At 43.7% G+C, this 13,419-nt stretch overlaps 1 protein-coding gene across 2 annotated transcripts in view; it reads right to left on the reverse strand.

The window, feature by feature from the left end:
• The window catches only part of UNC13B (unc-13 homolog B (C. elegans)), a 226,051-nt gene that overhangs the window by 19,103 nt on the left and 193,529 nt on the right, over window positions 1-13,419 (reverse strand). For both annotated transcript variants that reach the window (XM_010846104.1, XM_010846103.1), the window contains exons 15-23: window positions 12,321-12,548; window positions 11,573-11,714; window positions 9,483-9,652; window positions 8,920-9,035; window positions 8,413-8,576; window positions 5,834-5,984; window positions 4,393-4,461; window positions 2,921-3,010; window positions 2,448-2,576 (exon numbers count right to left, since the gene is read on the reverse strand). In XM_010846104.1, the coding sequence (XP_010844406.1) occupies window positions 2,448-2,576; window positions 2,921-3,010; window positions 4,393-4,461; window positions 5,834-5,984; window positions 8,413-8,576; window positions 8,920-9,035; window positions 9,483-9,652; window positions 11,573-11,714; window positions 12,321-12,548 (1,259 nt within the window). The remainder of the gene's footprint in view (window positions 1-2,447; window positions 2,577-2,920; window positions 3,011-4,392; window positions 4,462-5,833; window positions 5,985-8,412; window positions 8,577-8,919; window positions 9,036-9,482; window positions 9,653-11,572; window positions 11,715-12,320; window positions 12,549-13,419) is intronic.

The following is a 13,419-nucleotide window of genomic DNA, read 5'->3' on the forward strand; positions in this document are numbered from 1 at the left end:
TATGCCAAAGCCTTTGACTGTGTAGATCACAACAAACTGAGGAAAATTCTTCAAGAGATGGGAATACCAGACTACCTGACCTGCCTCCTGAGAAATCTGTATGCAGGTCAAGAAGTAACAGTTAGAACTGGACATGGAACAACACACTGGGTCCAAATCGGGAAAGGAGTATGTCAAGGCTGTAATTGTATATTGTCACCCTGCTTATTTAACTTATATCCAGAGTACATCATGAGAAATGCTGGGCTGGAAGAAGCACAAGCTGGAATCAAGATTGCTGGGAGAAATATCAATAACCTCAGATATGCAGATGACACCACTCTTATGGCAGAAAGTAAAGAAGAACTAAAGAGCCTCTTGATGAAAGTGAAAGGGGAGAGTGAAAAAGTTGGCTTAAAACTCAACATTCAGAAAACTAAGATCATGGCATCTGGTCCCATCACTTCATGGCAAATAGATGGGGAAACAATGGAAATGGTGACAGATTTTATTTTTGGGGGCTCCAAAATCACTGCAGATTGTGACTGCAGCCATGAAATTAAAAGACGCTTGCTCCTTTTAAGAAAAGTTATGACCAACCTAGGCAGCATATTAAAAAGCAGAGATATTACTTTGCCAACAAAGGTCTGTCTAGTCAAAGCTATGGTTTTTCCAGTAGTCATATATGGTTGTGAGAGTTGGACTATAAAGAAAGCTGAGCACTGAAGGACTGATGCTTTTGAACTGTGTTGTTGGAGAAGACTCTTGAGAGTCGCTTGGACTACAAGGACATCCAACCAGTGCATCCTAAAGGAAATCAGTCCTGAATGTTCATTAGAAGGACTGATTCTGAAGCTGAAACTCCAATACTTTGGCTACCTGATGTGAAGAACTGACTCATTGGTAAAGACCCTGAAGCTGGGAATGATTGAGGGAGGGAGGAGGAAAGGATGACAGAGGATGAGATGGTTGGATGGCATCACCCACTCAATGGACACAAGTTTGAGGAAGCTCTGGGAGTTGGTGATGGACAGGGAAGCCTGGCGTGCCGCAGTCCATGGTGTTGCAAAGAGTCGGACAGGACTGAGCAACTGAATTGAACTGAACTGAATCATTAGGGAAATGCAAATCAATGAGATATCACCTCCTATTTGTTAGAATGGCTTTTATCAAAAAGAGAAGAGATAAATGCAAGTGAGATGCAGATTATATCCCTAGGGCTTGACCTTGTTCAAAGAATAGATAGATGAATGAATCAAGGACTGAAGGTCAGTAGAGGGAAATGAAAGACACCAAGGGTTTACTTCGGGCATCCCTGAGAGCTCAGTTGGTAGAAAATCCACCTACAATACAGGAGACCCCAGTTTGACTCCTGGGTCAGGAAGATCCTCTGGAGAAGGGATTGCCTACCCACAGCAGAGTTCTTGGGCTTCCCTTGTGGCTCAGCTGGTAAAGAATCTGCCTGCAACATGAGAGACCTGGGCTCGATCTCTGGGTTGGGAAGATCCCCTGGAGAAGAAAAAGGCTACCTTCTGGCCTGGAGAATTCCATGGACTCTATATATGGGGTCACAAAGAGTTGGATACGACTGAGTGATTTTCACTTTCACTGAGGGTTTACTTCAGTACAAATAATGAGAAAATAAGAATGAGAGAAAGTTAAAAAAAAAAAACCCAAAAAAAAGCAAAATAAAAAGGCTAAAGAAAGTCTTTGAATGGTTTATAAGGCCTCTTTCAAAGTCTAGATTTATCTAAAACTAGGTCCGATTCCTCTTTGTGACCCCACAGACTGAAGCCAAAAGGCTCTTCTGTCCAAGAATAGTAGAGTGGGTTGTCATTTCCTTCTCCAGGGAATCTTCCCAAGTCAGGGATTGAACGTGGGTCTCCCTCATTTCAGGTAGACTCTTTACCAACTGAGCCACTAGGGAAGAGACAGAGAATAGAGACCAAGTATTTAGACAGACTCCTGTATAACTGAAAGATAAAAGCTAAAAACAGTATCTTTCCCTAACAGAGAGAATGTGTTGATGGATGACGAAGCCTTGAGTGCGGCAAGCTTAACAAAGGCTCCAGTAGCTCAGATCTCAGGGGAAGGGAGCCTGGAACACAGAGGTGTTTACATGAGTCAGAATAAAATTAACCTCAGGGGGACAGCAGACTCTAGGAAGGACTAAGAATTCACCTACTCACTCCCTGAACTGAGTTCAAATTTAGGTTCCTTTCTTCAATACCAAAGTAAAATTTATTGTTGCTGTTTCTGTTCAACTCAGTTATGTAACATCTTGTCCAATGGTTCCTATCCATCTACAAATGTCTCACATGATCTAGATGGTCCCCACTCCACAACCCACTCACTCCTGAGAACATCAAGGACTTTTCCTGAGCTCCCTTCCACCACAATCATACTAAAGAAAGCTGAGGCTTCAAGAACCACTGACAGCTGGCCCCACCTGAGCCCGATCCTCTTACCAGCTGGTACTGGCGGCTGTACAAGTCATGGCAGTTGTTGAAGATATACTCATATGTTGAGTTCAAACAGGCCTTCACACAATCTTTTACTACCTGGCTGGCTCTTGGAGGGCTCTGAAGTTCTTGCACCTGCCAATTAATTAAAAAAAATATGGGTCCAGGGTCCTGCTGACCTGAGTGAGATCTCTTCCTAGAAGTGCCCCCAAATTATCCCAGATTCCTTCATCCTTCTCAAGGTCCCTGGACCTTGCCCTGAGATGAAATTGTCAGCACAGCTGACGGAGAGAACTACCTAGTCCATCCTTCTTGATCCATGATCTTCTTGGAAGTAACTCAGGAACAGATGTATGGAAATATAGGTTTAGAGGTGATGGATCCTATAGCCTTAGACTATATACTCAATGATTCTTAGCTTCCATGTCCTGGGGCCAGGTCCCCAGCCTAGCGCCACCCAGCCCAAATTCATCTCTTACCTTCATTCGGAAGAAAGTAATGCTGGTCAGCAAATCCACTGTGGACTTTAAGTCCTGAAGTCGCTCAGGGCTCCCAGCAGGGAAATTATTCTGTTGCAAATCAAGAAAATGTAAGAGAGGAACAGAAGAATATGAAAGCCTTCCCTGCCAAAAGCAAGGGATCACCTAAGGACCACCCATAGGGATCTTTCCTAGTGAAGCAGAACAAAAATGCTGTAAGACTACATATCTCTCTTTTCCATGGACTCAGGCCCTTGCCAAAAGCAGGTGTTAATAACCCCAGGCCCAGAAAGCAACATATCCTACCCCCAACCCTACTTCCCATGCAACGTGTGAGTATTTGCACAAATAAACATACAGACATTCACACACACGCACACACACTTTTTTCTTGGGTGAAGAGTCTTACACCCAAACAATGAATTCTTCAGAAGTTACAATCTAACTGTATATCATGGAATATAAGTGGAGCCACATCATAGAAAAGACTGGGATCCAGGACGTATACTTTCTGTACAGTGGGTCTTGGTTACTCTACCATTCTGGAGCCAGCAGATGGCAAAGCTCTGAGCAGAACTGCTTTTGGAGTGAGTTCCTTAGGATCTTTCCACCTTAGGATCTTTCTTTCCTTTTGGCATGAGTTTTAGGGAGAAGCTGCCAAAGAGAGCTTAAGGAAGATGCTGCACCACTCTCCATTTTAAGGGTTGCTTTTTTTAAACCTTCAAAAGGCTACTTATATGCCAAACACAAGATATACAGTCAACTCTCCATTATTCGTGCAAATGGAGGGCACTGAAGGTGCAGATAATTAAAATTGCACTTCTTGACTTTGAGGTTGTTTTATACTTACTTTTTAATGTGGGTATATTGCCTGTTCTGGAAATTCACAACACTTTAAAGCAAGTAATGAAGTCATTCTAAGGCGGCCTAACTTAGGAAGAACAAAAAAACTGCCCATTTCCCTGTCCTGATCTAGACACTCACCTTCCTGCTATATCTCTGTCCTCTCTCCATTCTAGAAATGGACATATCTGCTACAAATTACTTGCCCAAGCCAAGCTACTCTCTCTTCCCTTAGCCAGATCCGACACCTTGCCTAGAAAATGAGGAGAATATGGCAAGACACAACAAGAAAATGTAACTATCTATGTTTTAAAGGGCATTTCTGGAAGAGATTATCCTTAGGAGACTCCCTGATGGGAATATCATCAGAGAGTTCGGTAGAGTGACATGTGTGGGGTTAGAAAGCCAACTATCTATAAACAGCAACCACACCTGCTACTGTTTAAACACTGCATGGGCCCTGGAGTTGGAAGACCCACAGGTGTCAGTGATGTTGGCCATACTCAGATGTGATGAAAAGGACTAATTTTCCTTGCCTTCAATTTTTATAGTTGTGATTGGCCCATAGTCTCTCTAGACTGACCTTGATATTATCCTTCATCCCACCCCACAGCCATGTCTTCACTCACCCTGTAGGTAGAGAGGTCAATCCTCAGTGAGTTGTGCAGCTGGTCCAGAAGTTTCACAAATCTCTCTTTCTAAGGGTGGTAAACAAATAATGGAGACGAGAAAAGATCAGTTCCTGAGCCCTCAGACTGTAGCAAAAAGAGCACCATCTCAGGGTGAGGAGAAAACACTGAGTTGGGGACACATCAGGTCTTGTATTTGCCAAAGAAGAGAACAACAAACCACGCAAAGGAGAAGTGGGATAGGTCATTCCTGTTCCATCTCTTAGCATTCAGACTGGGGACTCTTCCCACACTGACAAGAGGAGACACATTTCTGGGACTGGAAACAGCACTGAATACAAATCAAGAGGAGATGACCAGCGCATCTCCATCCCACTGGGACTCTAACTAATTCAGGAAACTCTAGACACAGTCTCCAACTTATTCCTGAGTTTGTGGTGTCCTAACTTATCTTGGGATAGCTCTTAACAGTGAAACAGCCACAGCCTGGCAGTGAGGAGGGGAAAGAGAAATAGTGATACATTTGGAAGGTGATCGGTGATACATTTGGAAGGTGGAACCACATTCCACATCATTTCCCTTAGTTTATACATTTTAAATGTCAAAATAAATAACAAATACTATTTGATACTTTATTTTTATAAAAGTATAATTAAATACGGAATCACGTTCCTGTAGGCTATTTGTATAGTGGTCCTAGAACTCACATATTGATAATATTATATAGCATCAGATATTAAGTAAATAGATACTGTGAAGAAACAGAAAGGAATAGATATTTGACTGGCTTAATCAATGACACTAATTCCTCTACAGAAAGACTATCAACATCAAAAAAGTGATTACTACCAAGGAAAAGCACTCAGAGATTAGAGATACTGATTTGGGAGTATCAGTAATTTTATCTCTAAAGAGTAGTCTTTGTGGTGGATCAGAAATATTCCATCCAGTTTATATTGAACTTACATCAGGTGACATTACAAGCAATGATTCAACTTCTCAAATACTTTAATAACAGGAAAGGATATACCCTGGATCAGGAAAACAGTCCAGACACTAAGAAAGGGTTAAGTTCAGGTATGTACTGGTATTCTTGCTTAGACGTCAGACCATATGAACTTAAGTGGTATGAATCTGTCAGACAGAGACTGAATAATAAGAAGGTTCCTTTGTGAACCTGCAGGGCTGAGGAACATGGTGACTCAACCAAGCTTTTGGCCCAGAGACTTCTCCCTCAGCCCACGTTGTGCCCCTACCAAACCACCATGGTGTTGAGGAGAGTCTACTGGTAGAATAAATACCTATAAGGAAACAAGTTCACTATCTAGGTGGCACTATATATTTGAATTTTTTAGGCATATCAGCTCTGCAGTACCAATTGAAAAATCAAACGCTTGTTAATTGATAACAATCAGGTAACATGTCTTAACATCACACTCACCCCAAAGTTGGAGGCTGCAAAACGATCAGATGCAGAGACATTGGTGGAGGCAGTTGTGTGGGCATAGTAGGCATTGATGTTGGCCAGTAAGGTGCTCATCACTGCTGGCACACCAGGACACATGTACTTGGATGACAAACATGCAAAATGCCTGAAAAACAGTGTCTTCAGCCTCAAAGACTCTTCAGGGTTTGTGGCAAAAGCCAAGTAATCAAAAGATCCCACTCTTGTGTATGATCACCTTGGCAGACAAAGATTTTCATAATTTATTTATTCAAACATACATTCAATGAACACCTACTGTGTGCCAGGCCCTACGCTAAGTTCCAGAATCCAAAGAGGTGATAGCCTGGCAAGTGTCAGAAAATACGTCAGTAACTTACGGCATGCTATGCAAAAATTCTGTGGGAACATACAGGAAGGTCATCTAAATTAGAATGGCTGGGGGCTAGAATAGACTAGAAAAAAGGCTTCTCAAAGAAGAGATGGTTGAAACAAGTCTAAAAGATAGTAAGAATTAATCATTGGAGAAGTATGCAGGCAAAGGGAAACTGTATTTCAAAAACAAATCTCTTCATGGAGAAAGTCATTCATTTGGGAAACCTTCCTTATAGCCGTTGTTCAAGTGTTTGATAGACAAATACTAAGAAATGACAGAGGAGCAGCAGACAGAGAACAGATAGTAAAAGGAGTTTATCCTAGATGGTATGGTACTTTTTAAACAGAGGTTTACTGTGATCAGATTAGTTTTTCAAAAAGGTCACCTTGATGATAAAAATCAGAAAAGAAAACTTGGAGAGAGGTAAGACTAAGACAGAAAGACCAATTGAAGAGTTATTGCAATCACTCAGAAAAGAAGCAACAAGGCACCAAATGGAACAAAGAAATGGTTAAGAGCATAGACCCAATAACCAGATTCTAGGGTTGAGTCACAGCTCCACCACTCAGGGACCTTAGATAAATTATTTCAACTTCGTTATGCCTGTTTTTTACCTACAAAATGGAAATAATAATGACCTGGGGATGAAATGAGTTAACATTCATAAATTACTTAGACCAGTGCCTGGCACATAAGGAAATGGTATATAGAAGTTGTTGTTATTATTATCATTATTACTGAGCTATAGCAATACTGATAGATTAAAAACATTTCTAGGAGGTAGCATCTAGAGGTTTCAGAGACTGATTAGATGGTGGTAGTAAGAAAAAAAAGTTTAGGCTGACATCTGAATTTCTGTTTGGATAACTGTGTAATAAACTGTTCCATTTACTAAAATAGGAAATACAGGAAGAACAGGACAGATTTGCTGGAGATAATGTTGATTTGGATTTTGAATCATATTGAGTTTGCAATGCCTGTGGAAATACCCAGAAAGCAAATCAAAATGGATCTGAAACTCAGGAAAAGATCTGGTCTGGAGAAAGAGATCTGGGAGTCCTAAGCTCAAAAGTAGTAGTTGAGGTTATAGGCTTGAATGAAGTCATCCAGGGAGTGGAAGAAAGCAAGAAAGGCAGAAGGGCCATTCTCCAACCTCATTCCTCAATATGTTTCTCCATCTAGACTAAACTTCTTGTAATTCTTTGAATAGTCTATGCTCTGTTGCATCTTAGCATCTCTGCACCTATCCTACCAGAAATGCCCTTCCCTCTTTTCTGTATTTCAAGTGTCAGCTCTTCAACAGCTTCCCTCACAGGCCTCTCCTCAAATTTAGATGCTCTCATAATACACTGTGATTACTTCTTGATGGCACTTATCACATTATAATGCAATTGTTTGTTTACTGGTCTGTCTGTCCAGTATTCTTGCCTTGAGAATCCCATGGATGGAGGAGCCTGGTAGGCTGCAGTCCATGGGGTCGCTAAGAGTCAGACACGACTGAGCAACTTCACTTTCACTTTTCACTTTCATGCATTGGAGAAGGAAATGGGAACCCACTCCAGTGTTCTTGCCTGGAGAATCCCAGGGACAGAGGAGGCTGGTGGGCTGCCGTCTATGGGGGTCGCATAGAGTCGGATACAACTGAAGCGGCTTAGCAGCTCTCCTGCTACACCAAGTTCCCCAAACACAGAGGCCCCCTTATTCATCTTCGTGTTCTCAACATGTGGCACAACATATGACACATACAAAGAACTAAGTCAAACTAAATACAAGAGCACAGCCAGGGCACTAGCTACCTTCTGCTTACCCAGTGTTGTTTCCTGTGCAGAGCTCTAGTGGCAGCCCCTCCAACACACAGCCTATACCTCTTCTCATGGTGGGGATTTCTGTCATAGCACGTGTACCCTGTATGCTCAGGCCTGTGATGACTGGGCAAGTCTGTTCTTGTATACACACCCATGCCCTGTGAATTCTGGGGTAGACAGACAACTCCCCTCTCCCCGAGTTACTGATAAACACACTCCCTTTATACATTACTCTCTCTGCCTTGGGGTACAGATCCACCTCACCCAGCTCAGAGAGGGATAGCAATGAATCACTGCCTACTACCCGACTAGGGACCTGTCCACTCTATCAGTGTACCTCCATTAGCTATTTCAAGAGTTGGTAGCCATTTCCCAGGGCCCCAGGGGAGCCTTACGTCATGGCCTGATATATGGACTCAATGCCATAGCGCATGGCAAATTCATCCACAATTTCCTGGGCAGTCTCATCAAAGTACACCTTCCATGCATCATCTCCTCGAGCCTCAGGGATCTGGACTCCTCCGCTGCCCTGAATGTCCGTGAGGTAATGGAAGAGGTTCTATAGGAGACACAGTAAAATATATATTGATATCAAAGAGTTAAACTATATATTAGGAAAAAACCCTGTTGGTAAAGACCAGGAGAGTGTGAATAGGGTTCAACAGAAATTCTGTCCTTCGAGTCACTGCTCAGTAACTCCTATGGCCCCAGTTGTCTGTTCTCGCGTTAGTAAAAGAGAACTGAGGCTGGGACTGTTTCTTGGGCTTGTCCGCCACGCACAGTGAGCCAAGAATAAAATAAAAACGGGCTCCAGAACTTCAAGTAGCAAGCCATCCTACTTATTGTCAAAGGCACCTCCCAACCTAGCGTTCTGGCACCCCATCTCCCAAGAGCTGGCTCACCTCATGGAGACACGTGTACTGCACATGATATGGGGCTACCTTCTCTTCTCCCTTGATCTCCACGCTGATTTGCAGTCGGATGGCCCCCGAGACGGCTGACTTGTCTGTCCTCTTCTCTAGGAAGGAAAGAAGACTGGAGATTGACCACAATGCAAATGCAGACAGCACAGACAGCTCCCATCCCGGCTTAACCCAAAGGAAAGGGGGCACCAACACAAGTGTTCACCAAACAAACCGAACTCACTGCAGTGACCGTATACTTCACAAATACTCCAGAACTGGCTGGGTGGAAGAAAAGAAGTGCCCGGTGGGCTAAAGGCACTAGGGGTGAGATCTCACTCTCTGAAAGATGGAAAAAATGTTCATCTAGAGTGCACCCCAGACACCCCCAGGCCTCTGTCCCCATCTTTATCTGTGGTGGGTTCTCTGTTGGGAAAGCAAGCTCTGTATGGAGATGTATATGCTCTGGGGACTGAGTAGTGGACTCGGTAGACAGGGTTTTCCCCAGGTTCCCCAGTCAGGCTCTCCCTTCCCAGAAGCTTTCTCTGGTCCTGCTTCCTCACCCAAGTTGTACCAGACGTCCATTTCGCCACTCAGTGTTCGAACCTCAATGATGGTTTGGCCGAGGAAATCATCAGACTCTCGCTTTAGCCGCTGCTTTACTCGTGACTTGATGTCATCATCCTCATCCCACACACGTACCTTAATGCGGTCAGAAGAGTTGTGGCACTCACTGTAAGAGAGTCAGGCAGGTTCTGTTATGGACGGGCCCAGCAACCCTCTCTCTTATGACTTCCACTTCCTTCCCAAAGCTCTACCAGCTGCACTTGAGGCTGACAGAGGAAGAGAAGGAGTCACAGGACACTGGTACTCAAGTCCCCAGTGAGTCGGGCTATCTGAGCAAATGGCTCTCCACTCCTTAGCCTGGGTAGCTCTCCCAACAGAAAACAGCCTGATAGATGCCACAGAACCCTAGGAAGCAGTTGGTAGTTCCCTCCCCTGAGTCCTGTATGAAGTCCATAAAGATGTTAAATGTTCATGGTAAGCCCATCTGGTCATATTTGCTTTAGTTTTCTACCTAACATCCCCATATATCTGGGAATGCGCTTGGTGAACTTCTCTCATTCTCCTTCTTCATCTTCTTTTTTTTAATCATTCTTTAATAGCTACTTGACTTGTCATTTTCTCTATGGTGCTTGCTTTGGAGGGGTAGTTTGCCAGGTACCTCCCTCACACTCTCCATCCCCAGCAGTTGCTTTTTGGATCCCTGCTGCCTTATCTAAAAGTTGTACTTGGCAGAGTTTGCTGCTCCTTATCCTATGTTCTCATAATGTCTTTGCACATTCTGTTAAAGTATTATAGGATAACTACTGGTCTACTGAAAAATAACAGACAAATCATCAATAAGCCTCTTAAAGCCAGGCATTGTCTTATACATTTTTAGATGACAATATCATGTAGAGTGTCTTATACAGAATACAAGTGTGTATTAGTTGCTCAGTCATGTCTGGCTCTTTGCAACCCCATGGACTGAAGCCCCCAGGCTCCTCTGTCCATGGAATTCTCCAGGCAAGAATACTGGAGTAGGTAGCCATTCCCTTTCCAGGGGATCTTCCCAACCCAGGGATTGAACCTGGGTCTCCCAAACTGCAGGCAGATTGTTTACCATCTGAGAAGAATACAAATTGCTTACTAAATGAAAAGTGGGAAAAATTGACTATAGAGCCAATTCATTTAGCATTAACTGTAAGTATCACTTCTCGGCCTTTTGCCAAGATTGAGTGTAGAATTAACCATAAGTAATAGTCAAGCAGGAACCAGTCAGCTTCTTGACAAAAAGGTGCTCCCCTCAGTAACTATCGCCTCTGGACTGGAGATGGCTTTTATAGGCCCCAATTCCTTTTCCCAATTTCCTTCCAAGTAGCCAAGAGCAGAAGGTCTCTACATAAGCTGCCTGTTTGGCTGATTCAGACTCAAAGTCCTGGTCCTAGGCATTAACGGGGGTGGATAAAGCATCTGGATTCACCAGACACCAGTCCAGGTTCTAGGCTACAGCTTGCCATTTTTCAGCAGTCATCCCTTGCTGTCATATGAAATAGTCTGTACAAAAGTGAGATACTGAATAAAGGAGAAGGGAGTGGAAGCTGAGGCAGAAAGAAAAGCAGAGCACTTAAGGGAAATGGAAAATTGTCCAAATCCAAGGTTTCTATCTTCAAGTCTACCCACTTGCAGGACAAGCTGTTCCCACCCCACTCCCTGGAAGAGACTAATTCTTCCTAGGGGTTAGGAAAATGAAAAGTCTAGCATTACAGGATGGCAGGGCTGCAAGGCACACAGTTGCATGGCAGTCTCTGGCTCTGTCACTTAGCTGTAGTAAAATCTTGCTAGCACTAGAAAAAGCAGTATGGTTTGCCCAGGGGCCCCTTTAATAGCCCAAGTTAAGACTTGAGTGCAATAACCCTGATACAACAGTCTATGAGAAGGAGACCTAGGAAAAGAATAAATGCTAGCCAATTAAAGCAAGTGAGAAATGGGTCTTCTCCATTGCCTCTACCCCATCTCTCTTAGAGTCCAAGTCCAGAACAACAGGATTTAACGCTGTTCCCAAAATATACACAGTCCCAGGAAAGACGACTTTCCCAGTATGACTTACAAATGGAACTTCTCCTCCCAAACAGGATTCAGGTTTCCAAAAATGGTCTTGGTACGCTTCTTGGTTTTGCCCACTTGCACAGTCACATAAGGGTCACTGGATCCTGTCTTGTCCTTGGCTTGTAGGCCCTGGGCACACACCACTGCAACCCAGACACACACAGAAGGAGGCTTCAGAGTACACTCTGGAAGTCATGAGGCCTCCAAAGTACGACTCATACTTCCCATCTTGGAGCACCCTCTATCTGCTCCTTGTACAGGAGCAGATTTCCTCACTCCTCCACTTCTATTCTTAGCCCTAAACCTTTCCCTCAAAGCCTAGCCCAAGAATCCTACCTCTTCCCTGGACCCTAACTGACCACTTGCCCAGACAGGTTACCTGTTCTGATACATGCATGCTTCAGTCATATGCACCCAGCTAATAAATCACTGGTTAACTACTCCCTGATCTCCTGCCTGTCCCCTTTCCCCCAGCCTCCCAGCTCTTATAACATCAAACTGCTAACCAAGTCTGTAATATCAGATTGTTACTAAATTCTTGTATTATCATTCAGATTGCAATCGTCAGTCTTGCCTCTCCCAGCACCACTGGCATTGGAGTCTAGAAGAGGAGGAGTAATGAATAATGAGGGCTTCATTCTGTGTTCTTTCCCCCACAGTCCCTGCTTCCTCATGCTCAGGATGCTTCCTCCCCAGGCTCCTCCCCATGGCCAAGGCCATCCTGTCCCCTCAAACTCTGGCCTGCTCACCAGTGATGGTGATTTTGGCTGACCATTTGGAGGTGCCATCCAACACACTCTGCTTCACTGTTTTCATTTGTTGCACATGGGCGACTTTGCTCACATTGAAGACATCCCGGATAACTTCAAAGATCTCTGGCTTATTCCGCTCTCGGATCTTCATGCGGTCCTTCATGGCCATGATGATGTTCTGGGTCCGGTCCTCTGCTCCATGTTTAGAGCTCTTTTCTGCAGCCCCTGAAGAGTGGCCAGAGACAGAAAGTAGGGTAACCAACAGGTCACCTACCAGATCAAGGATCAGGCTGAAGAATGGGGCTTAGGAGATGTCACTGAGCAGTGAGAGAAGCTTAGGAAGACGTATTTTTCTGGGAAAAGTTGGTATCTGTGGGGCCTGCTAGAGTTTAATGCCTGGCCAGTGGAGTTTAAAAGGCAACTCAAAGAATAGCAAAAAGTTGATCACTGTTATATGTTAACAATATAACTAATATGTTAATTAGTCCATTCTCTCTATTTAGAAACATATTGCGTTTTTCATGAGAAAAGAAAAAAAAAATGTAGCTCAGTCTGCAGTTGGTTTTGTCTTTCTTCCATCTACATGCTTGTTGAGAGATACCCCTCCAAGTCTAAGGCCAAAATATCAAAATGGGTATCCCAGTTACCAGGGAATGGTTGTGGATAGGCACAACTCCACCAAACTCATCCAAATGCCAAGTCATGATATAGATCTCAGAATTCATCATAGCTCGTAGCTGGGCACATCCTCCCCTGTGGCTCCAGTGTCTCAAATCTCAGAAGACATTGTGGTATGGTGAGAAAATTATGGCTTTGTTATCTGACAGACTTGGGTTCCAATCCTGACTCTACTACTCCCTGCTGGGAAAATACATTTCTTCTATGAGAAGAAAGTGGCACTTATCTCTCAAGATTTGTAGTAAGCATTTTATTAGCATAAAGCATCCAGCCCAGTGCCTGCCATCTGACACTGGGCTAAGTGCTTTATTTATTGAGTAATAAACACTCTCTACTATTGTTACCATCTGTATTATCCTGGCAAGGCCAAGGGCCATTTTTACCAGCCATGACCCCAGCCAGCTCATCTCTGCTGTCC

The sequence above is a fragment of the Bison bison genome, unplaced genomic scaffold (assembly GCF_000754665.1).
Source record: "Bison bison bison isolate TAMUID 2011002044 unplaced genomic scaffold, Bison_UMD1.0 scf7180017864230, whole genome shotgun sequence".
NCBI classification, from domain to species: Eukaryota; Metazoa; Chordata; class Mammalia; order Artiodactyla; family Bovidae; genus Bison; species Bison bison.